Genomic DNA, 25055 nt, shown 5'->3' with positions numbered 1-25055 from the left:
ATATGGCCAAGTCTTTTGGCCTTTAAGAAAACAAACAAACAAAAAATTATATTAGATCTTTAGTCTACAAAATGATTCAATGATTATTATTTTTATAGTTAGCTGATCCTGAAGCAGTCTTGGAACTAAAATCCAATGAAAGGAAAGGAAAAAGGTTTTAGTTCTGTTTTACCATAAGTTGCTACTGGTAAGTGCTGCTGCTGCTGCTAAGTGACAAAACTGGAATTCCAAAATCAGATTTTCTGACTCTCAATTTCCTAATTTATCAAAACATAAAACATATTTTGGGAAAAAAAAAAGTGAAAGTGAAAGTCACTCAGTCGTGTCTGACTCTTTGTGATCCCATGGACTATACAGTCCATGGAATTCTCCAGGCCAGAATATTGGAGTAGGTAGCCTTTCCCTTCTCCAGGGGATCTTCCCAACCCAGAGATTGAACCCAGGTTTCCCACATTGCAGGAGGATTCTTTACCAGCTGAGTTACAAGGGAAGCCCGTATTATATATTAAAGTAATATAACTTTTAACAGTGTAATTTAAAACGTGCACCAAGTTTTTAAAACTATATATACAAACAGGAGATATAATAATAAATAAAAATAATCAAGTTATAAAGTTAAAAGAAAAATCAAATTCAGAGGTCTAACAAAATATACTGGATCCCAAAAGTGTGTACAAAGTTTAAACACTGGAATTTTTTCTCTGGATTAGAACTCAATATTTTACTTTTAAAAGATGAAACAGTGATTTAGTGCAAATATATTGATGTGAGTTTGTATTTCTAATCGCATGTTTTGATATGCACATGCCCAACTTACACAATCAACTGAACTGTGCTCTAGGCTGCTTAAGAAACTGCCTCAGGATATCTAACACAGCACAGAAATGATCCTTTATAATTTGAAGCTTATTTGATGGTTTAGTCAATTTAAATATTTCATCTGCTATAAATGTCACAAAACTCTTAACAGTAAAAGTTTTTCTAGCTAGTGCTAAGACTTTACAGCAATTAGCAAAATATCAGGGCTAAGTTACCAACAATGGTTAAGGTAAAAATGTGAATACTTACTTTGTTATTTTGCGTTACAAGAATACTTCCACCCCCGGGTTTCAAGGGCACCTCTTCCATTGCTCCAAACACATCAGTCTCAACAGAAAAAGTTAATTCTAGGCCCAAATCACTAATATCATTATCTAAAATCCATTGCAAGTTTTTGGCATATTCTGGATCAATGGATGCCACATCTTGGTAATTCACGGGAATACCTAAAAATGCAAACATACAGCAGTTATATTCTAAATGTTTCTGCCTTTCCTTATCTGTTTAATGGTGAAACACTGCCCTCTACAGATACTCTGTAAAACTGCAAAATATTATAATCCAATTCACAGCATGATTTAAATGAACGCTAATTCCTAAATCTGGAAGTCTGTAAATTTAAGCTTATGTTACTGCCACATTTCTAATTGAGAAAGAGATTTTTATCAAAAATGTAGATTATTTTTTCCTCTCCCTCAGGCCCTCAAATGCCTTACATATACAGACAGCAAAATAGCAGGAGCAGAGCAAAATAACATCAATCAAATAAATCTCCAATCAAAATAAAAATTACTCACCCAACTGCCAAGGCTTACTTAGCTTTCCCTATTTAAAAAACACTTTAAATATATGTCTATGAAATAACAATAGAGCCATACCAAGAATGTGCTTATAGAACGATCTCGTGAAGTAAATGTTCACCAGTTGCCTATGATTCAGAGCTAATCCCAAGATCTGTCCAGCAAACCGGAAATAGTTCAAATGATCAGGATTTACAGAGGAGTTGCTATTGGGTTGAAAAGTTGTTCCTATTAAAATCAAGATAAAATAATTTATTTTTAAGATTATGTATAAGAGAGATCATTTCAAAGCAGGTAAATTATTAGTTCACAGACAACTTCAGCAAAGCTAAGGTTACATTGTGCATAACTTCCATAAGAACATTCTTTGTGGAATATTTAACAGTGGAATTGAAAATACTAAAGATAATCATTAATTTTCATATACGTATCAAAGTAAGCCTGTGCAGAGAGAAAATTTTAGAATACTTTTCACTGAAGGTAGCTGGAAGATGTGTCAGAGAGATCCTAGAAACACATAAACACACATTTTCCCAAGCAATGTGGAAATAACTATTTAGGCTGTGAATTAGGGCAGACATTGTCTCATTCGTCTATACATGCCCAGCGTAACAGGTGTTCACCTCATTTTGTTCCTCAAAGAATAGAGCACTGTAAGAGAATAACTAAAATTTCTAAATGTAAAATTGTTTCCATCATAACAAATAAAACAAGTTTGAATAGGTACCACTGAGGTAGAAAAGTTAAAACACTATCAGTAATAGTTACTATCACCAGACTCTAGGGCAATGGAGTGCAATTCCATTTATGTGGAAAAAAAAAAAAAGGCCTGGAAACAGACAGTGATGAATGTACTTAAGGCCAGTGAAGTATACACTTCTACATGGTTAAAATGGAAAATTTTATGTTATGTATATTTTACCACAATGAAACAGTCTCAAAAAAAAAAAAAAAAAAAAAACCAGTGCAATGGAAAAACCTAAACAGCAAGATCTCAATCCTCTTTTCTTATCTTTTCATGTGATCACTACCTCAAATTACAAATCTCATCCACTCAACAAATATTTAAGATCATGCTATTTACTTCTCTTCTAGGCACCTGGGCAAAAAGAAAGAATAACCGATAAATCTAATGAAACAACGTCTAAAATAAGTAAAGGAAAAGCAAAGTATTGGAAAGTAAAATGTTTGGTTATTGAGCACACATTTTTGTTTGTTGGCCAAATTCATTCAATAACCCTCGATGAGCATCACCTCTAACCCCTGCACAGTGCTGGGAACTAAAGACATGAAAGTGACCGAGACGAGGGCAGTCTCTGTCTCACGTGCTGGATGACGTGACAGGTACACAAGTGAAACCTGACTCAACAGGAGCATACATAATCTCTTTGTGCTTCGCTGGTCTTTATCAGTGCTGGCACTGGACTAAATTACCATGGCCAGTAAGTTTACTTAAATGTAAGGTACATATATGGATACTTAAAGCTGAATGACTTAAAAGACCACTGTTAAGTATCTTTTGAGAATCATTCCCAGTCACTTTTGGTATTAAAAGTCAAAGCAAAGTTTTGTGAGATGAAGAAACACTTCAAAGACAGAAAAAAATATAATTTAAAAAATAACAATATTCTGAAAATAATCACAATTTTACCTATTTCCCCTCATAAGTCTGTACATAACTTAACAGGAAATCTGATTTATCAAAAAGAATAGATACAGAGAAATCAAAAGAACAAAAAGGAAATAAGGGGAAAAGTCTTCAGGAAATGCGTAAGTTTTTAACTTGATGATGAATTAAGATAGAATATAAAGTGTATGTCATGCTTTAAGTTCAAATCCATAAAACTGTGACATTTCATCATCTCAGAAAAAACCTATTCAATAAGAAAATATCATTTTCACAGAATAGTAATAATAGCCCCTAATATTTATTTCTGATTTCTATGTGCCAGGCACTGGACTAAGCATTTTTACACATCAGCTGATTTCCCACTACATTACAAACCACAGGTACTCACCATTTTCAAATAAGGGAATTGAGCTCCAGAAATATTACATTTACAAGCCCAAGATCACAGCAAAAAGGACAGCATAAGGATTGACATTCAGTAGAACACACCAAAGGCACTGGTCCCTCCCCTCCACTATTACTGCTCTACAGTAAGCATCTCAATTTAATTAGAAAGCATGTTTTAAAGAAATTACTGTATACATTTGGTCTACCCAAGCATCTCGCATATTTGGGAATCCTAAGTGTAACTTTCTAGGACAAGATAATGTTTTCACCTACTTTTAAATTTATTAATAATATAACCCCAAAGAGAAAACAAACCTATATGGCTTACAAAAAGGATGAGTCACAAACTTTATGGTCTATGTGCTTCAACATATTATCTGCTATAAATCTGTAGAGTAAGTGGTGGTGATGGTTTAATATCTAAGTTGTGTCTAACTCTTGCAATCCCATGGACTATAGCCTGCCAGGCTCCTCTGTCCCTGAAATATCCCAGGCAAGAATACTGGAGTAGGGTGCCATTCCTTCTCCAGGGGATCTTCCTGACCCAGGGATCAAACCCAGATATTCTGCACTGCAGGCTGTCTTCTGCATTACAGGCGATTCTTTACCAACTGAGCCAGCTGGAATGAGTAAGTACATCTGGAGTGAAATCTAATTATTTCACACCAAATGTATTTCTCAGATATGAAACTAAAGAGACAGCTCAGAATAAGGGACTATAAAGACAAGACATAAATCTAAAATACAATGTCTTAATATTAAAAAGCAGAAATATTACTTTGCCGACTAAGGTCCGTCTAGTCAAGGCTATGGTTTTTCCAGTGGTCATGTAGGGATGTGAGAATTCGACTATGAAGAAGGCTGAGCGCCAAAGAATTGATGCTTTTGAACTGTGGTGTTGGAGAAGACTCTTGAAAGAGTCCCTTGGACTGCAAGGAGGTCCAACCAGTCCATTCTAAAGGAGATCAGTCCTGGGTGTTCATTGGAAGGACTGATGCTAAAGCTGAAACTCCAAGACTTTGGCCACCTTATGCGAAGAGTTGACTCACTGGAAAAGACCCTGATGCTGGGAGGGACTGGGGGCAGGATGAGAAGGGGACGACAGAGGATGAGATGGCTGGATGGCATCACCGACTCGATGGACGTGAGTGTGAATGAACTCCAGGAGTTGGTGATGGACAGGGAGGCCCGGCATGCTGCAATTCATAGGGTCACAGAGTCGGACATGACTGAGCAATTGAACTGAACTGAACTGAATGCTAAATCTTGCTTCAGAGATTAGGCCTAAATAGCTAAACCAGGGCTTCATCAAATTTGTCATAAAAATCACAAAGATGCCAATTTATCTCGGAGAAAATAATCAAAAGGTTACAGAATTAAAGCAGCAAGTCCCACATTCCTAAATAATTTCAAATACACCAAGTGTTTTTTGAGGAGCCCATCAAACAGGTGAATTCCTGCAGTTGCCTAGCATCATGAAGCCCAGCTCCACTTGCTCCTCTTACAGTCATCCTTCTTATTCAGTGGAGATTTCTGCTGGCTTGGTTGAATGCAATCAGAAAGTATAATTAATGAGACACTCTCTTCTTACACAAAAATTTAAACACTGAGAAAGAAAAATTTTTCAGAAAATAAAAGCAACTGTACAAAGCATTTAAAAACTGAAATCCCACCTTGACTTGAATGTAAGTCTTAAGTTAGAAAACTCTCAGGTATATCTTATACACATGAGGTGGTAATCATCTCCATTTAGTCTACAATGTATGTGTGTTAGTCACTTAGTTGTGTCCGACTCTTAGGAATCCATGGATGCAGTTCAGCAGTCTCCTCTGTCCATGAAATCCTTCAGGCAAGAATACTGGAGTGGGTTGCCATTCCCTTCTCCAGGGGATCTTCCCCAACCAGGAATCGAACCCAGGTCTCCCACAATGCAGGCAGATTTCTATACCATCTAAGTCACCAGGGAAGCCCTTTAATATCAAATCGTAAGTCTGTAGGCAGCAAACAACATTTCAATAAGGAAGAGTCTTCTATCTGTATTACATGATTAAATAAAAGCTTTTTAGTTACCACATCAATCTTTTAAAAGGACTGAAAACAAAGTTACTATAGTAATGTAAACATACTATAAGTTAAGATTTAATACCATGACTTCTAGACTTGCTTTTAATGATCAAAAAACTTCCAAGAGTTGGAAACTCATATAAGGTTAGCAAATTTTAATTTTCCCAAATAAGGACTTACATTTTTTTTAAAGTTCATCTACTAGCACCATTTTATAGAAGGAAATTTTAATTCAAGAAAAGTAGACTGAAGGACAAGCCTTAAATTGAATAAATTTAGCTTTTTTTTACAAGTAACTGATGAAAACTTCCTTGAGGCCAGCAACAGTACTTGAGATAAGCATTTGAGAACCAGCTGCTTACAGAGGAAAGAATGCTATGCTGAGTCAGGTTCTACTCATGATCCTACCACTCGTGAATGGCTATCATAGACAAAAACTCTTAATTTCAATTTCCTCATCTATCAAAAGGGAACGGTCACCCTAGCTTAGAAGGCTACTGTAGAAGTCAAAGGATAAAAGGCACTGAAGGAGTGCAGTCTGAAAATGTGACAAATCACAGAAAAAGTCATCTCAACTGTACAACTTACCATCAGCTGACTGGGTAAACAAAGCATAATCAGGATTGACTATCTCATTAGACAGAATATCAAACCACTCACGGACAACACCTTGACCCTGAGTTCAAGAAAATAAGATTAAGTATCAATAGAAATATAATGATGAAATTTTTTCTAAATTATAATAACATTAAATTTCTTCCATTATCAATTATATATTAAACTTTATGCAAGGGCTTTTCAATCTTTTATAGACAGTGATCTTAACAACACTTATTTATATACCCACCATGCCTTCTTCTCCATGGAACCGTACAGCAATTCCTTGCTTTAGCTTTGCACAATTTGCTTTTGACACAACTTCACAGCTACTCCTAAAAATAGAATCTAAATATGCAGCAGTGGTTAATTATACATACTAAAATTTACAAAAACTAGTATTTTGTGCCTTACACACACATCACTTGATTTCTAAACGTACCTCTATGAACCAGCAGGATATCACTTTCATTCACTGGCCTGTGCACCATGTCTGAATCCGGCTGTCCTGAGTGTAAATGTTCATAGAACCACTCACAGCGATCTTTAAATGGCTACCCCAACAAATAACAGTGAAATATGTTAGCAGGATTTCAGTCACTTAGCTATCAGATTTACTTAACTAGCATTCTAAATGTCCTTTCTACAAATAATCATTCTTATACATTTATAATTAGTTCTAAATAATGTTCTGACATTTCATCTACTATTCACAAAAAGGCCAATCTAAGCTGAAATACTTTGACTACCTAGATAGTGTATTTCTTTTAATTCCCTGCATTATCTACAGAAAAGACTTGATAAATTAAAATAATTTAATATCAGACACACACTCAATTGAACACACACTCAATTTCTTTTAAACCCCAAAAGGTTTGTAAGAATGAATTTCCATATCTAGAAAAATTATGTTGCATATTCCATTTAATATTCCATGAAAACAATCTTTACACCTAATTCTAACTTCTATCCTTCGAACATATGCAGCAACTAAAATGGAATTTGTTAAACTGTTTTTCTGTCCCTCCTCCCCCCTAAAAACTGAAAAATAAGATCTTGTGAACAGTTAAGATAGTCTCTACCTTTCGTTCATTTGCCAGATATGCAAACTCTAAGTGATCTGTAATTTTATTAACCTGAAAGTATTACTGAGTACCTAGAATGTGGGGATACTCCAGGTAACATAAGAGCTGTAAACATTTCACTGCTAGAAACTGTTCAGTATAAAGAGATGAGACTAACACTGAAACAATACAACACATTTAATGATACCAAGTTCTAAACAGTAATGTACAGATCACAGTGCACTAAGAATTCTGAGACTGTGCAGATGAGTGGAGTACAAAGGCTTCATGGGATCCTGGTCTGAACCAGGACTTACAGGTGGGTAGGATCTGCTCAAGCAGGAGGAAAAGAAAGCACACCAGGCTAAGGGAGACAAGAAAAAAGGCACAAAAGAAACCATGTCCCCCTGGAAGATGCAGTGAGGGTGCCAGCATAACCCTATATATATTGAAGGAAATAAGTTTTTGTAAGTAAATCAAGGACACAATTATGGATCCTTTGAATCAAGATACAATGGCCACTGAAGGTACCTGGTCAGAGAAACAGCATGGTAAACTCAGTAATTAACGTGAGAGTAGTACCAGGATAAAGGGAGGCCATCTACACAGCAGCTGAAATACTAGTAATTGAGTGATATGGTCCTGGTCATGGTAGGAAAGAACAGTAAAGAAAATCTGAAAGACATTACTCCTTTAAGAGAAGGTCTCTAAGGGCAGAACTTTACATCAGAAATAGCTTAGAGGGGGAACCCCCTGCCCCAGCACTATCTACCCCAATTCCTAGAAGGTACTCGTGAAGATAACAAATGAGATCTTATAAATTCTTAATTTAAGGTTAATAGGGATATAAGTACTAAGAGCTTGGAAATAAATACTGGAATGTTCTGCAGGTGAGACACTGGAAAGAGTCATGAATGAAGATAATATAGGAGACAAGGTACTCTCTCATGTTCAAGAGATTAAAGATACAGGGACACACACCAAGAGTGGAGAAGTTTATGATCACAAGTCAATACTGAGAATTTGCTTAGTACCAAATGATACACACAGCTAGAAAAGTCAAAGGAGAATCACAGTGCGGCAATATCAGAAAAGGCAACAGTTTCAAGAGATAAATATGATCAATACCCAACACCACAAAGAGGTTCTCTCTCATGCAATTTTTAGGACACCAGTAAATTTCTTTATCTGAGCTAAATATTAGTTTTGCTTCAAAAGACTTAAACACCACTTTTAACCAATTCTTAATAAAATATTTTTATGAAAATAACTTGTACAAGATTAATTTTTACCTTTTAATATCTGTTCTTCCAATAAGAAAAAATGTTCCCTTTCCAAAATTAAATGTATAATTTTATCCATACTTCTAGAAGTTTTCCACATTTTGAATAAAATGTTGCTACTGTTATATTCATTACTGGGTATATTTCATTTTTAGTACACAGACTAGAATGTTAAGTGCTTGACATTTTAATGCTTATTATTCCTAAAATCTAGGTAAACGAGGAGAAACCATTACACAGAAGTAATGTATTTAAATACGGGCTTTGAATTTTGATGAACAATGTTTTGAAATCCTAGATCTATCACTACTAGGTTTGTGACCTGAGGGGAATTACCAATCCTCTCAGAACTTCCTACATGTAATCCTCTCAGTCTTCCTACCTGTAAAGTGGGGGAAATCATACCAACTTGGAAGGGCTAATTCTGAGGATTAAATGAAGACAGTTATTATTATAATCATAAATTAACTAATGTTTATTAAAGTACCTATAAGCCAGGTACTATTTTAAGCATTTAACATGCATTTTCACATATAACCTTTACAACACTCCGAGAAAAAGGGACTCATTATTATTATTATCCCCATTTTACAGAAGGGAAAAATGCAGCACCAAGAGGTTAGGTAATTTGTGCAAATACTCAACTCCCAGAATCCTAACTCTGGCCACCTGATGTGAAGAACTGACTCACTGGAAAAGACCCTGATGCTAGGAAAGATTGAAGGTAGGAGGAGAAGCGGACAACAGAGGATGAGATGGTTAGATGGCATCACCAACTCAACGCATATGAGTTTGAGCAGGCTCCGGGAGTTGGTGACAGACAGGGAAGCCTGGTGTGCTGCAGACCATGGGGTCGCAAAGAGTCGGACACGACTGAGCAACTGAACTGAACTGAGAATGCTAACAGATACTGCTCTTATCACTCACACCAATGTTAAAATGACTGCAAATAAGTATTTTAAATGACAGTAAACCTATTTGCCATTATAAGAGATTAAATATTAAACTCTATCCTTTATCTAGAAAACGAGAACCAGTTTTAAAATAAACACATATGGCAACTTTTTTTAAAAAGTAATTCAAATGTAACATTAAAAGGTACAAAAAGCTAGCAAGTTACCTGTTAAGATCAAAATATCTGAACACATATATGTACATATGCCTACAAAACCAAAGGACACATTTCTGTATGTAAACTTTCTGAGTACCTGTATTTCCATAAAATAATTCACAAAACAGGACTGATAACAGAGGCTCCTCTTAACAGTGTTTGTACAGCAATACAAAATGTCTCTCCCTTTAACTACCAGGCCACCTAAAAACCACCAACAGAAGAAGAAGTCAATCTCTTAGCAGAGGTAGTTGTTTTCACTTTTTTCTGTCATAGCCTCCAGTTTCTTAGTATAGTACAATGGTGTCTTTTTCCCCCTAATGTGAGTAAGTTGCTAACATGATGCCCAGACAGTCCTAGAAAATACTTCAGTGTATATTTCCTACAGATAATTCATCTACATAAGCAGTTCACAATCATCAAAATCAGGAAATTAACACTGATATATTATTATATCTAATCTTCAGACCCCCACTTCAAGTTTTGCCAAGTTCCAAATAATAACCTGTATAGCATAATGACTCATGAACTGTATTTATTAATAGCTGTCTCTTTCATTTGGCACAGTTGTTCTGTGCTTTCTTAATTTTCAGGACCTACATTTAAAGATTGTTTATATTGTAAGTTATATTGTAGAATGCCTCTCAATTAGAGCTAGTCTGATTATTATGGTGTCACAGAGAATGGGACACAACATAGTGACAGAATAACAACAATCATGATTTCCCATGATTAAATTCAGGGTGTGTATCTTTGTCAACCATATCTAAGAAGTGATGCCATATTCTCAGTGCTAGCACACTGATACGTCTGCTGGGATCATTGCCAAACTTTTCCACTGTAAAGTCCCTTTTTAATCTTTGTAATTAGTATTCTAAAAGGAGATACTTTGAGATTATAAAATATACCACCCTTCATCATAGTTTCCATTTATTCATTAATCCTTTCACTATAGACTTACAACCTTCAATTTTATTTGCAGTATTTTGCCATCATTATTTATTTTGATGTTCAGATTATTCCAAATTTGGCCACTAGAGTCTATTCAAGCTGCTTCTGAATCATTTTGACACAACCTCATCATTCATCATTCTTTCAACAACTTTCTTGCATGATAAGATGATCCAGGTTCATCTCACACTATCCCTAAATTATCCATTTCTCCAACAGGCCCTAGTCTACTGAGAATGGTATTCAGAGGCCAAGAAGTGGGTCCCAGATTTGCTACATCTATCTACCGACATTGGAAACTCTTAAGTTCATACTGGTATCTCCAATTCTAATTCAACAGTACATGATTCATTGTTTTCCTCCATCTTTTAACTCCTTTCTCCAACAGTAAGACACTAGGCTTCCATTATCTTCACTAATTCAGTCAACGGCCCTCCCTCATTAATAATCAATCTTCTGTCACTGATGTGGACCATTCATTGCATAGACACCCGATACCCCACTCAAGCTCTGTTACTCAAGTTCTGTCAAACTACTCTGAGCAACTATCGCCAGCTTGCACACTGGACATCCTCCATATACCGCTCCAGCTCAAACACTCTATGCTGAGCTCCTCTTCCACACATACACCCTTCGTTAGCACGTCCAAGTTCCAACACCTCTCACTGGGTCACCACTATGCCATGTGGACACCTGTATTGGTTAGGTGACAAAACCCCCTCTGTGAGTCAAGAAGGTGGATAGCTAATCCAGATGGTTTTTGAATGAATCATTCAGGAAGGGAAGAGGGAAAAGGAAGTGAAAAACAGAGACAATATTAGAAATAACAAACTACCTCTTTCAAAAAACTGTTAAGTTTCTTTTACCTATAATCACATTTACCCTAGAACGGATAATAGAGTAGATTAAGAAAACGAATTTAAGAACCAGAGAAGATTTTTTAGATTCTAGTTCCGCCACTAAGCAGCTGAATGACTTAAACAAGTTATTTAAACTCTTCAGTAAATAAGTAGCTATATCACATGATTGGTATGAAAATAATCTATATAAAACCAATGTATGGAACCTGACCTAAAGTTAGCATTCAATAAATTTAAGTTATTACCACTACTTTCTCTTTTATATCATCATTATTAAACAGATGCCAAAGAAGACCTATATACATGTGTATAATTTTATAAGGCTTAGTTCTTAGCTTTTTTAAATTATTGAAAGGATCAATGTCCCTGAAGACATTTTAAAACACCTATAGCATTTACCTTATGACTAATAACCAAACCTTTGCCTCCAAGCTAGCCTACATTTCACACAAATTATTTCCTAAAACTTTGACAGGATCATGTTAGTCTCCTGAAATAAAGTTATCAGTGGCTCCTGACAGTCCAGCAAATGAAAATTCTTCAATGTGGCAATCAAGGTTCCATGTAGTATAACCCTAATCTACCTTCCCAGAATTATATCTCATTCCTCACCTACACAAAATTCCTGCTTTAACCAACTTTTCCATCTATATGCCCTGACCCATATCTTGGCTAGAATGTTCATCTTCCCCATTTATTTCTATCAAAAATTTGCATGTTTTTCAAAGTCTAGATTAAAATCCACTTCCTCTTTAAAATCTCCCTTGACTACAGCAGCCAAACGCAAGCCGTTCCTTCCTCAAAATCCTGAAGAACTAGGTAAAACTGTGATACTACAATTATAGTATTTTACAGGTACATTTATTATCTCCCCTGCTAGGCTGAATTAAGATTCCTTTGGAGATATAACATATGCTTTTGATCTCCAAAACAATTACCACTTATTGAATATATATACCAGTCACTATTTAAAACATATTCTTCACAACAGAGGTTTTATGAAGTTAAATAGTCATTATCTCTGTTTTTGTAAATGAAGATCTCAAGGCTCAAGAATGTTAGAAAGATGCCCAAAGTCACATAGCTGATAAGTAGCAAAATGAGCTTTTCCCAAGCATGTCTCATAAAAAATGAGATATACGGAATGAACCCTTGGGAAAGAAAGCTCTCAGGTCAAATAAGTTTGGAGGATTAACAAAGTTAAACCACTGTATTTACCAAAGGGCTTCCAAAGTCTTTAGTAAACTGCTGATATGCTTTATAAATCCCCATAAGGCATTTGTTTATTTCCCAAATGTATTTGGGGATAAAATCCCCAAGAACCATTGCCCTTACAGGATTAGTGTTCCATTTCAGGAAGGTGACAAGGTGCTATCTTTGCACAGTAGGCACTCAATACACATTTCTTAAATTTACTCCTCATACAAAAGGAACACACTAGGGTAATGCCATATACTAAAGAATAAGGTAATGTCACTTCACTTACAGCAGGTGGTCTCTAGTAATCACTCTATTGAATAGTGTTCAAATTAAAAACTTAATTTTCCTTAGACAGGCTAAAGAGAGATTTTAAAAAGCACTACCTGTGCCTTTATGATATGCATGAATCTTGACATCAATTCAGGACATTCGAGAAGGAAGTGAAAGTGGTCAAATATAATCTTGGGATTCCTAAAAGAAAAACATACCCTGCTTGTTAAATGGGAAGGAGGAGTAGCATTAAGTGACATATAAATTTAGATACACAGATATTGAAATAGAATAAAAATACATATTAATCCACACCTACTATACTCATACTTGTCATTGAACATTTTTTAGATAATAACAAGTAATATTTTTTCTGTTGAGATAAAAACTGTAAGAAAGAAAAAGTTACAAGAGCAGTCCATTAAACCAAGAAAGTTTTACCTGTTAACAAAGCATTTTAAAACTTCATCATGTTTGCAGACAAATTCAATGAAACGGGGCGAAGTCATTCTGTGAAGGGTAAAAAACAATCAGAACACATAGACAAAAGTTGGTGATATGGTAAATTTGACTATGTATTGAATTTGACTGGCTTCTAATCAAAAAGGAAAATGGGGTTTGGTTTTTCTTTATAGACTCTGAGGCATGCCTAGTCAATTTATAATGTGAAATATATAAATATATACACACTCATATAGATAATAAAATAATCTTTCATTAACAGATGATATAAAGTGACTTTTTAAAAACCTTGAAGTTTTAAGTATCTGTTTCCAACATATAATTAAATGATCCTATACAAAGTAACATTCACCATCCTACATGTTAATAACACATATGGATGTTTAAAACTCAAATATTCTGTACTAATTTCAGATCAGTTCAGTGAGTATCCTGAAGATTAGGATAGAACCAAAACAGCAAAGTATTATTTATTTCTGCAATTACAAAAAAAAATCATAGCTTTTCTTCATCAGAAACTGGGTTTTCTCTACTTTGTAATGCAAGTACCTGACTTAAGGCTTGGTTGGTGAGGCACCCACTTTAAAGACGGCTATCTTGACTAAACACAATGCCAGCCCCACAACTAGATAAAGAGCCAGAATGCCTCCCACTGAGGCTCTTGTGTTTAGAGATTTTGGTTAACTTTTGATAACTGACCATTTGGATCACTTGACTTTTACTCTTCTCATACTTTATATTCCTACTCTTATGTTTTAAATTCATCAATAAAAAGTGAGTCCTCAAAACCTTTCCCAGGTGGCGGTAGTGGTAAAGAACCTGCCTGCCAATGCAGGAGATACAAGAGATGTGGGTTTGATCCCTGGGTTGGGAAGATCCCCTGGAGAAGGGTATGGCAACCCACTCCATTATTCTTGGGATTCCCTGGACATTTTGAAAAATAAAAAAAAATTAGAAGATTACATGATGACCATATAATTAAAGAGAAACAGAGTGTCTTGGGATGTAATTCATTCATGTCATGATAGGGCCTGATAGCTCAGCTGGTAAAGAATCTGCATGCAATGCAAGAGACCATGGTTTGATTCCTAGGTTGGGAAGATCCTCTGAAGAAGGGATAGGCTACCCATTCCAGTATTCTGGTGGCTCAGCTGGTAAAGAATCCGCCTGCAATATGGGAGACCCAAGTTTGATCCCTGGGTTGGGAAGATCCCCTGGAGAAGGGAACGGCTTCCCACCCCAGTCTTCTGGCCTGAAGAAAACTATATAATCCATGGGGTCACAGAGAGTCGGACACGACTGAGTGATTTTCATTTTTCAAAACCCGAGTGCCCCTCCACCCTCAACCCCAGGCTTATGTGCACTTTTCCTCGCTCCCGCTACAATAACCTTGCTGTGTGGCCCCAGGTGTGCCATGTAATTTCCAGGTCCTAGAAGTAATAAATCTTTCTCCCTTCAAAGGTTTCCAATGGTTATTGCTGAAGGACATCTGTAATCATAAGAATTAAGGATTAGTCCAGCCACAACTGGACTGGCATATAAAACAGTTGGTGACTGGCATATAAAACAGTTGGCATAGTCAGCAGAACTGCATGATTACCACTGCAGTAAATCAAAGGGAATGCCTGTTAGCTGCAGCTTGCTTACTACCACTTAACTCAGGTGAGTAACACCATCTGGGAAAAGAGTACCACTTGCTGAGGGTCTGACTTACTGTGACGTGCTTTTACATAGTGCCTATCACATGTTGCCTGAGGCATCCAACCCAAAAGGTCAAGGATGCCATAATCCAACAATCTCAGAGAAGTGTGATCAAGGCCATATGGTCTAATGAGATGATGAGACCACTAATTATAAAGACCTTAATTGACTATTAATGTGTGTGAGGGTCCTCCATACCTCAAGGCCAAGAAGAGCCAAGGAGTGCAAACTGGATACCGAGACTATCACCACTACCCGAGGAAAGGCTCCGGCTAAAGGCACAAGAAGAAGATTCCCTTAGGTGAGGAGGAGAGACTCCCACATGCAACCACGGAGTCAGTGGGTTGTGCCTAGACTGTGAGTTCTAACCTAGAAGAGTAAAATAGCCTCACAATTGAAACCAATGGCACCACCAGAGAAGACTATGGACCCCATGTCACTACTTCACTCACTACCATTGCTCTGTCCCCTAAGCCAATGGGACATGGAGTCCAATCTCTGGTATAAAGCTGCTGAAAAATGAATGGACAAATTAAAAAATTCTAAACTTCTGATGCCAGTGCCTCCTAGGAACCCTGAGGAGGTACACTAGCTCTTTGATAAACACAAAACCTCCTGGCTGCTTCCTGGGCATTTTTCAATGTCATGCATGCTAATATGCTAAGAATTGTATATTACATTTCAGACGCCTGGAAGCTTTTCCCAAGAGCCTGAGCATATGATGCTAATAGAGGCAGACCACCATTCTGGAATGCTCCCTTGGGACACCCTGCAAAGGAAAGCAGCCACCTACAAAGGGGCTCACAGTGTTGTCATCTAAAATTTTCCAGTAACAACACATAAGATTAAGGTAAAAGGAAAAAAAAAAAAAGAAGAAGAAGTTTGAAACTGAGATCAAAAACTACTCTTTAACTGACAGAGGATAAGATGGTTGGATGGCATCACTGACACAACAGACATGAGTCTAAGCAAAGTCTGGGAAATAGTGAAGGACAGGGAAGCCTGGCATGTTGCAGTCCATGGGGTGGCAAAGAGTTGGACAAGACTGAGCGACTGTATAAGAAGAACAGTAGTCTAATACAAATCCTGACCCACTTTCCACTTTCTCTTGCAAAAGGCAGAACCTGGAAACATTCCTCATGAGGCTTCCCTGCTGCCAAATCAAAAGGTGACAGGGTCATCAAGGCTGTGAGTGAGGAAAGAAAGGGACACGAGAAGGCAAAAGGCCCCCAGACCCACCGATATTCATTACCAGGGCACTGCCTCCCCTCACTTGGGTATTTAATACCTGACCCCATGCCAACTTTTCCATCACAGTGATCCCTGCTAAGGCTCACTGTGAATGGAAAATATTAAGATGAGGCCCATCTCCTGCTGCACAAAATTGGCATGGTCCAATGGGTTCACCACGTCCATGACCAAAGTGACCAAATTGATTGCCTCTTCATTTTTAACCCCAGATAAGCCCCATTTGACCCTGAGTCCAGAGAATTATTTTTACAGGACACTCATCCTAAGTAGAAGGTAGCCCTACTATCTTTTGTTGGGATATGAAAATCATCCAAAAGGCATTAAAAATCCTAGGAGGAAACTTACATTCTTCCTCTGTCCCTGAAGATGTAAGTCTCATCATGTCTTTGAAACATAAATATCCAAGAAGGTAACTAAAACTCTGACCACAATCACCAGAGACTGAAGGAAAAAGTGGGAGGGAAAGAGGCCTTTTAAAATATAAACTGTTGTAAAATCTCTCTTACTGAAAATCTAGTCCACACCCTCCTGAAGATAACTTGCCAAAGACAAATACAAATCTTAGAAGTCTTCTCCACAAATGCTAGTAAAAAGCTCTAGTCACAGGAGAAGGTAACCCTAACTTGTTCCATCTGCCAGACACAATCTGGATTCAAAGGTAATCTACAAAATAGTAAGTTGTATACTGTTGCACCTGATTCACAGGGAAAATTTTGGAATGGAAACTACAGGGTGGTTCTGTCTGGCTGCATGTTTCTGTATGCCTATGGATATATGTTACATGCAAGTGACTTTTTTTCTCTCTCTCTGGATAGTATTGACAAAACTAATTTGTAAAAAAGCTGTATTTAATTGGCTTAAAAATAAATACTATGAATTAAGTATTCTGAAATTCAGTAATACATGAACTAACCAACAGTTTTCAATTCCATGTGATCTGGAATAATCTTCTATAAATAAAAGGTAGTTTAAGTTTGTTAGTTCAATTAAAAGTCATGTCTCAAATTTATCAATATCAGATATAATACAGACATGCAGCTTTTATTCTACTTGGGTTTATTATTCAAATAAGTTCATGTTATCTAGATTACAAAATTTGTCAGTAAGAAAAACTACTCGGGATGATGACCAATTTTGCTTAATGTCTCATGAGCCTTTCATGAGTAATCTAAACATAATTGTTAAGAACAAGCAATTTAAAGAGATGTAAGCAGAATAAGACTTTAGGTGAACTTTTCAGCAATAGTTTTGTTGTTCAGTCATGTCCAACTCTTTGCAACCCCATGGACTGCAGCACACCAGGCCTCCCTGTCCTTCACCATCTTCCAGAGCCTGCTCAAACTCATGTCCATCAAGCCAGTGATGCCATCCAACCATCTCATCCTCTGTTGTCCCCTTCTCCTCCTGCCTTCAATCTTTCCCAGCATCAGGGTCTTTTCCAGTGAGTCAATTCTTCACATCAGGTGGTCAAAGTATTGGAGCTTCAGCATCAGTCCTTCCAATGAGTATTCAGGATTGAGTTCCTTCACAATTGACTGGTTTTATCTCCTTGCAGTCCAAGGGACTCTCAAGAGTCTTCTCCAACACTACAGATCAAAAGCATCAATTCTTCAGCGCTCAGCCTTCTCTATGGTCCAACTCTCACATCCATACATATTTTATGGAATGTCTTCTTAAAAATAGTTTCCTAAATCTCTTTGGTGATTTGAAATGTCAGAGTTCTGCTAAGTTAAATACTGGAAAATTTATTGACTATCTGGGTCATTTCCAAATAAGGTAAAACACTAATACTGAACATCAGTTTATCCACTTTGAGCTTTTCTACAAAGGGGCCAATGATAAATTTGGTTCTCCTTGGTAAACATGTGTTGTACCACACTGAAAAATTATACTATAAGGAAGCATGTGCTTCTAGAAATTATGAAACTTATTCATAAATTTGCCAATACGAAGAATTCTGATATAGCAGGCAGTTTATAGTTGCTTGCTTCTCAGTTTTCACTAGAAAGTTAAGTTTCTAAGGGTTAAGAATTCTGATTAATATATATAATTTAAACTAGTGAAAATAACAGAGGAACTGTCTCTGAATGCAAGGAAAGTTGGATGTGTTTTGGAATAAGAAAGGTATGAGGTTGTTGATACTCAGTCAATAAGTCCTGTCCAACTCTTTGCAACCCCATGGAATGCAGCATCCCATGCTTCCCTGTCCTTCACAGGGAAGGGTAGTTTGCTCAAACTCATGTCCATTGAGTCGGTGATGCCATCCAACCATCTCATCCTGTCACCCCCTTGTTAAGACAATTTTAAGTAATTTTGTCCTAAAGTAAAGCTGGTTATTTCAGAAGAGGAAAGAGGGAAATAAAGAACAAAATAATATAGAAAAGACAGCAAGGTGGAAAGATACAGAATGAGGCTTTTACCTTGTACTGGCAGGCTGGCTAAAATTCAGCTGGTATCCTAAGGGTCTTTTTTCCCCAACAAGCTTTATTATCAATGATATGTTTATGCAATATTTTTCATCTCCTAAAAGGATAGTTTTCCTGCAGTGTTTGTCTACTGCTGATAGAGAAAGAAACTGTAAAAGGTTTTCCTTTACCCTCTAAGTAATCTGGCTAGAAAAGCAAAGATTTTGTATTTTATCAAAATAATTTCCTGTATTTCATGCTGTCTTTAAGTGATTAATGGAAACTCGCTCAGACATATCCAACTCTTTGTGACCCCATGGACTGTAGCCCATAAGCCCCTCTGTCCATGGAATTCTCCAGGCCAAGAATACTGGAATGGGTGCCATTTCCTTCTCCAGGGGATCTTTCTGACCCAGGGTTTGAACCCAGGTCTCCTGCATTATAGGTGGACTCTACCATCTGAGTCACCAGGGAAGTCCCATGCTATCTTAATCAGGTATTTGATTACTTTAGAAAAATGAGTCTTCTCAATAGGAAGAGTTAAGATTTGCTCGTAACAATGTAAGTATATACATTTGCCTTTAAAATCATCTGTCACTTTGGTTAGGTAGATAATTAAGTATTATTTCATAATGATCTGTGATCCTATTTAGTCAAGTGTTTAAAATCTTTTTGATATTTTTAAACAAACTTCCCCAAATCAAATTCTAAACGAAGTCTTTTTGATCTAGAAGTAACTTTTGGATTTTTCAAAAGGCCCCTGGAACATCTCAAAAGACATGTTTTCTCTCCTTATAAAAAGAGAGACATTAAACTAATTAGGCTTATCTGATACATTAAACATCAGATAAGAAACAATGCTAAACCTTCTTTATCAATATCCTTATTTGGATATGTATTATTAACAAAGTGTTCCAGAAATAATACGAAATTTCCTAAAACTCTGATATGTAATGTTATTCATTGTAATTCCAGCTATCATCTTAAAATGTTGTGTGTCACAACATTTTGTGTTGTGTCACACACCTTATTGGGTCACAATAACCAAATTCCCCTGTCAACTGCATTAAAATGAACTCTCATCATATCTTTAACCACTGGCATTTTTCAAGTCTTTTGTCAATTACAGGCAGTTATTATTTCACTCTGATGCTTTTGGAAAGGTGCTTCATCTTTAAGGAGATGCATGGAAAGGACTCTGACAAATACAAGTTTCTGATAATTTTCACATCCTACCACTGAACATGGTAAGCATTTATAGAACTCTAAGGGAAAAACAGATTCATAACACTGTTAACCAAAGATCGATATCAAGAATAATATAGGACTTAATGAATTCATGAAGGATGATCACAATTTTTTATGAATTTTTGTTTGAAACACTGCTAGTTCTTCAATATTTGCTTTTCAGACTTACAGAAACTTTTCCTTCTACACTAGCAATAACTCAACAATTTGGTAAAGCATACCTCTGTGAACAAACATGAAACAACTACTTTTTCTCGTAACCTGATCCCTCCAGAATTTGGAAACTCTCTGGGTATCCTTATTTTCATGGCAATATAGTTACTTGCACAAGTTCAGTAAAAATCTGTTCTCCTTGTAACATGACACAATCAAAAACACTGGTTATACTGCCAAAGCTTTGACTGGAATGTCTCCCTTTGACAGAAGAATGTACAGACTCTGATATGACCAGACAACTTTAGGGAACTAAGGGTGTTAATTTTATGAAGCCAATAAAACTGTGGAAAAATCAACCTGGTACCTTGCTTACAGGGTTCCTGGCAGAGTTACCAGGTAAGTAAGGAAGGTCACTTCCTGGCAGGTGCAGAAACTTCAAGATATTTTGGGGACCTCAAGAAGAGAGGAATTCACCCAAATCTATAGGTACTGCAGGCAAAATGTGATGGTGAGTCCTTGGCACTTCTTAGCCTCCAGAGGCTTTTAAACGTTCTATCTGAGATTCCTCATGAAAAGGTCTGGCAAAACAGGCATGCTGCAGCTAAGTCGCTTCAGTCGTGTCCAACTCTGTGTGACCCCACAGACGGCAGCCCACTAGGCTCCTCTGTCCCTGGGATTCTCCAGGCAAGAATACTGGAGTGGGTTGCCATTTCCTTCTCTAATGCATGAAAGTGAGAAGTGAAAGTGAAGTCACTCAGTCGTGCCCAACTCTTAGCGACCCCATGGACTGCAGCCTACCAGGCTCCTCCGTCCATTGGATTTTCCAGGCAAGAGTACTGGAGTGGTTGCCATTGCCTTCTCCAAAACAGACATAAAGGAGCCTAAGTGACCAATCACTATTCTTCCTCCACTATATAAATAACCAGGTCAAGTTTAACAAAACTAGATTTACTGTGCAAATATACTAGTCTTACTTTGATTATCTCTGATAGGAATGAGGGCAACAGTAAAGAGAAAAATTACATTTCAATGGAAAATTACAATACACCCTTGTAGATATCAGATTCTAGTCCTCTTAATTGTCTTTGAGGATTTTTCCCCTACCTGTAAACTGGACTGGATACTGAATTTTCATTTCCTCCAACATCTAGCTACAATTCTCCAAATTAATGTTTCCAATTTTCCTCCCATTCTTACTTGGAACTATTGAGAACTAAAACTGCTCCTTCTCCAATTTAAGATAGATTAGGACAACTTGATGTAAAATTCAGAGAAATAACCACAACAGCTCATATATGGACAACCTTCGTGTCTATTGCTAGATGGGCCACTCAGAAAAATCACCAGATCCATTCAAACTACAAACCAGGAAAATCTATCAGATGGCCTCCACTTTGTCCACTTCAAAGATGACAATCTCCAATAAACACAATGCCAGATCCACAGCTAGATAAAAAGCCACCCTTCATCTCCAAGCTCCTTTGTTTCAGAGATCTTGATTGATTTTGATAACTGACGATTTGAGCCACTTGTGTTTTCTCATGCTTTAAATTCCCACTCTCAATGTTTTAAATTCACCAATAAAGAGTGAGCTTTTGAAACCCCAGGCCTCTACCTTAAACTCCAATAAAAACAGAACCCCAAGCCCTCAAGCTTTTTTTCTACTGGCAACCTTGCTGTGTGGCCCCAGGTGTGTCATGTAATTTCCAGGTCCTGTAAGTAATAAACTTTTTTTTTTTCCAAAGTTTCCTGATGGTTATTGCTGAAGGGTGTCTTGCAACTATAATAAGAACCACAAGGGCTGCTCCAGCCACAGCATTGGTTACTGACAGGCAGAGATCAGCACACAAAATAAGCAGAAACGTTCTTACCCTGGAGGCATCTGACAAGAACAGCACATGTAAAAAGCTTGAATGACAGCACTTAGCCGGTTAGCTGTCATAGAAATAACATCCTGACAGTCTGCACTGGCTTCCTGTTTCCCTCCAAGAGCATCTGGTTTAGATTCCCCTGTGCCAGTGGACAGATTTTCATAGCTCTCAGGTCCTGGAGGTTCAAATGAAGGAATGGAAGTACCATCTTGATCTTGGCCTTTTTGTTTCAGCAAAATAGAAGTGATATCCGTTGAGTCCTTTTTGTTTTTCATCAATTCTGTAGCTATTAAAACTAGCCATTCATCTAATGAGTGCCAAAGCAATTCAAGAGGCTAAGAAAAAGAGAAAAGTGTTTTTTTTTTAAAATCCATCATTCTTAAACTGCAGGAAAAAAAAGAAACCCACTCAGACAAATATTATACGAGAGAATATTTACTCTAGATACTTCTATTTTCCCAAGTTTATGTGACTGCAATGCCTAAAGATAAGTAACAAAAATATAAATGTCATATAATTACTTCATTTATAGCAAAAGCTTATTTTATGTTTATTTATTCCTTGGAATAAAAAAAACCAAACTCTAACAAAAAAATCTATAAGCAATCTTCATTCTTTTAAAAATTTTCAATTATTTACTTTCAAAACCATTATTATCTTTATGAGTACATTTCCCTAAACTCTTTACTGTATTAATGTTGTCAACTGTTTTTAATTACGTTGCTTTTCAATTTAAAAAATAAGTATTCATAAAGAACTTAATAAACAACTTGGTTTACTGCCTTTTTCTTTACACGTAATCTCTGAGATTTTGAAAATTTACAACAAGGAATTTTAGATATCACCACATTTACAAGTACGCATACACACAGAGGCATACCCAATCACACACAACTCATCTCTAATAATAGTAATTACCAAATATTGGCTAGCAAATCTATAATTCAAAGTAAAGATTAACAGCTTAATAAAAAATAAAATGGGAATAAAGTTTATTATTTCTACACTATATAAAATATTCCTTTTGAGAATAATGAAATGTTTCTTGTAAATTAACAGCAAATGAAAATTTATCTTTAAAATACCATGTGATCACAAATGCTACAACAGGACTAAGGAATGGAGAAGACGAAATACATACATCATCTCTAGTAAATAGTTTTTAACAGAAGGAGAAATATAAATGCCCAACTACTATCAAAAGACATGCTGCTGGGGATCTAATGTACAGCATGGTCACTATAGTTATCAACACTGTATTGTACAATTAAAAGTTGCTATGAGAGTAAAGCTTTAATGTTCTCAGCACAAGAGCAACAAAGTAGTGATTATGTGAGGTGAAGGATGTGTTAACTAACCTTACTGGAGTAAAGATTTTGCAGTACATACTTATATGAAATCATAACATTATACCATGAAGTTACTCAACATTTTATATAACAATTATAGCTCAATAAAACTTGGAGGAAAAAAAGACCTGCTAGAACATTTTAAAACCCAAATAAAAATGAACAGTGAAGGCACAGGCGGGCAGGGGAGATAGCAGTTAAATAGTCTTCCATTCCCACACTATTCTCAATATTCCTAATGAGAGTCTTTCTACAAATGAATATAAAAATTAATTTTACTTTCTGATTCTTATATGATCACAGAATGCTACAAACCAGACATCTGCTTCTGAAAAACCCACCCTTAACTATTTCAAGTAAAAGATTCTTATTTTTTAAAGGCCAGTATTGTAAAGAGATTACACAACCATATTTAGAACTTTCTAAAGTTCTGTTCTGTCAAGAAATTCTAATTATTATCTAATAAATCCCACTATTACCTTCAGCCTATCTTCAGATTTTCAGAACATTCTCTTTTTGAGAATATTTTACTTATTGAATCTGCAAACACTTAAATCACCCTTAAGTTTTCACTTAAATATTAAACCAAAAAGCAAGAAGGAAAAAACCCTTCCACCATCAACAAAAAAACAGTTCATTCATTCAACATTTATTTAATTAATACAGCCTAGGTAAACAGGTTCACAAAGTGAGAAGCTAATTTCTGAGAAACATTTTCTGAGGTTGAAATGAGCACCCTTCTCTCCCACAAACAAGGCTTTTCCAAGGTTAGGCACAGGAGTTGGGTGCCTAACTTCTTAAAGGATGGCTGAACTGCTTAAAAGAAGGACAAGAAGCACCAGCAGCCATCAACACTGACACGGTACCTTCACTGAAAATGTCTTAATTTTAATCATGATCCAGGTTTGGGTCTATAGTTTCTCTTCATGAGAAAAACATTAGCCCTGCTATAAAACATGAAAAAGAACTTTTTATGTCAGCAAAACTATTTTAGCTTTACATCAAAAAAATAAATGCCCTCCAAAGAAAGAACAGGTGGTGATGAAAAACTGCTTCAAACAAAAGGAATAAATGGCCTCTGAGTTGACAAAACTCAGAAAGTCTCCACATTGAATGGAGATGAAGGCTAAGACAGGAAGCGATACCTAGTGCTCACGTGCCGATAAGAGCACTGAGCCTGAACTGCAACCATCCTATTCTCAAAAGCTGACAACCTGAAAAAATTAAAGGTGAAGTTTGAATAATTCCAGAAATAATATCCAAAAAAGCTGATCTGTATAAAAATGACAGTGACAAGAACAATACTGAGAAAAGCTAGAAAGAGTTTTCAATAAAGCAGCACAGCTAAGAATTAAAAGAGAATGAGGAAAAAAAGCAGAGAAGTAGTCAGTTATCTTAGGCCTTTCCTTATTTTCTCTTTTTCTCACTGTATATTTCCTCATTCATATGTGCACTAAAAAGAAATCTCAACCTTAAAAAGCATTTTTACCTAGGGAGTTGTCCCTTTGAAGACTTGTTCAGAAGATTCATTCCTCAATAACAAAAAGAATGCTGTGAAAATAACTTCAATTTCTAA

The 25055-nt window shown here is 36.4% G+C and overlaps 1 protein-coding gene across 3 annotated transcripts in view; it reads right to left on the bottom strand.

Annotated features, from left to right (window-relative positions):
• Positions 1–25055, bottom strand: part of HACE1 (HECT domain and ankyrin repeat containing E3 ubiquitin protein ligase 1) — a 104939-nt gene that overhangs the window by 22560 nt on the left and 57324 nt on the right. For all 3 annotated transcript variants that reach the window (XM_068984870.1, XM_068984871.1, XM_068984872.1), the window contains 8 exons: positions 22131–22465; positions 13478–13546; positions 13150–13237; positions 6740–6851; positions 6548–6645; positions 6289–6376; positions 1698–1847; positions 1069–1265 (listed from right to left, as the gene is read on the bottom strand). In XM_068984870.1, coding sequence (XP_068840971.1) covers positions 1069–1265; positions 1698–1847; positions 6289–6376; positions 6548–6645; positions 6740–6851; positions 13150–13237; positions 13478–13546; positions 22131–22465 — 1137 coding nt within the window. The remainder of the gene's footprint in view (positions 1–1068; positions 1266–1697; positions 1848–6288; positions 6377–6547; positions 6646–6739; positions 6852–13149; positions 13238–13477; positions 13547–22130; positions 22466–25055) is intronic.

The sequence above is a fragment of the Capricornis sumatraensis genome, chromosome 13, assembly GCF_032405125.1.
Source record: "Capricornis sumatraensis isolate serow.1 chromosome 13, serow.2, whole genome shotgun sequence".
Classification (NCBI taxonomy): domain Eukaryota; kingdom Metazoa; phylum Chordata; class Mammalia; order Artiodactyla; family Bovidae; genus Capricornis; species Capricornis sumatraensis.
The sequence above is the reverse complement of the archived record's forward strand: the minus strand, read 5'-3'. Positions and strand labels throughout refer to the sequence as shown.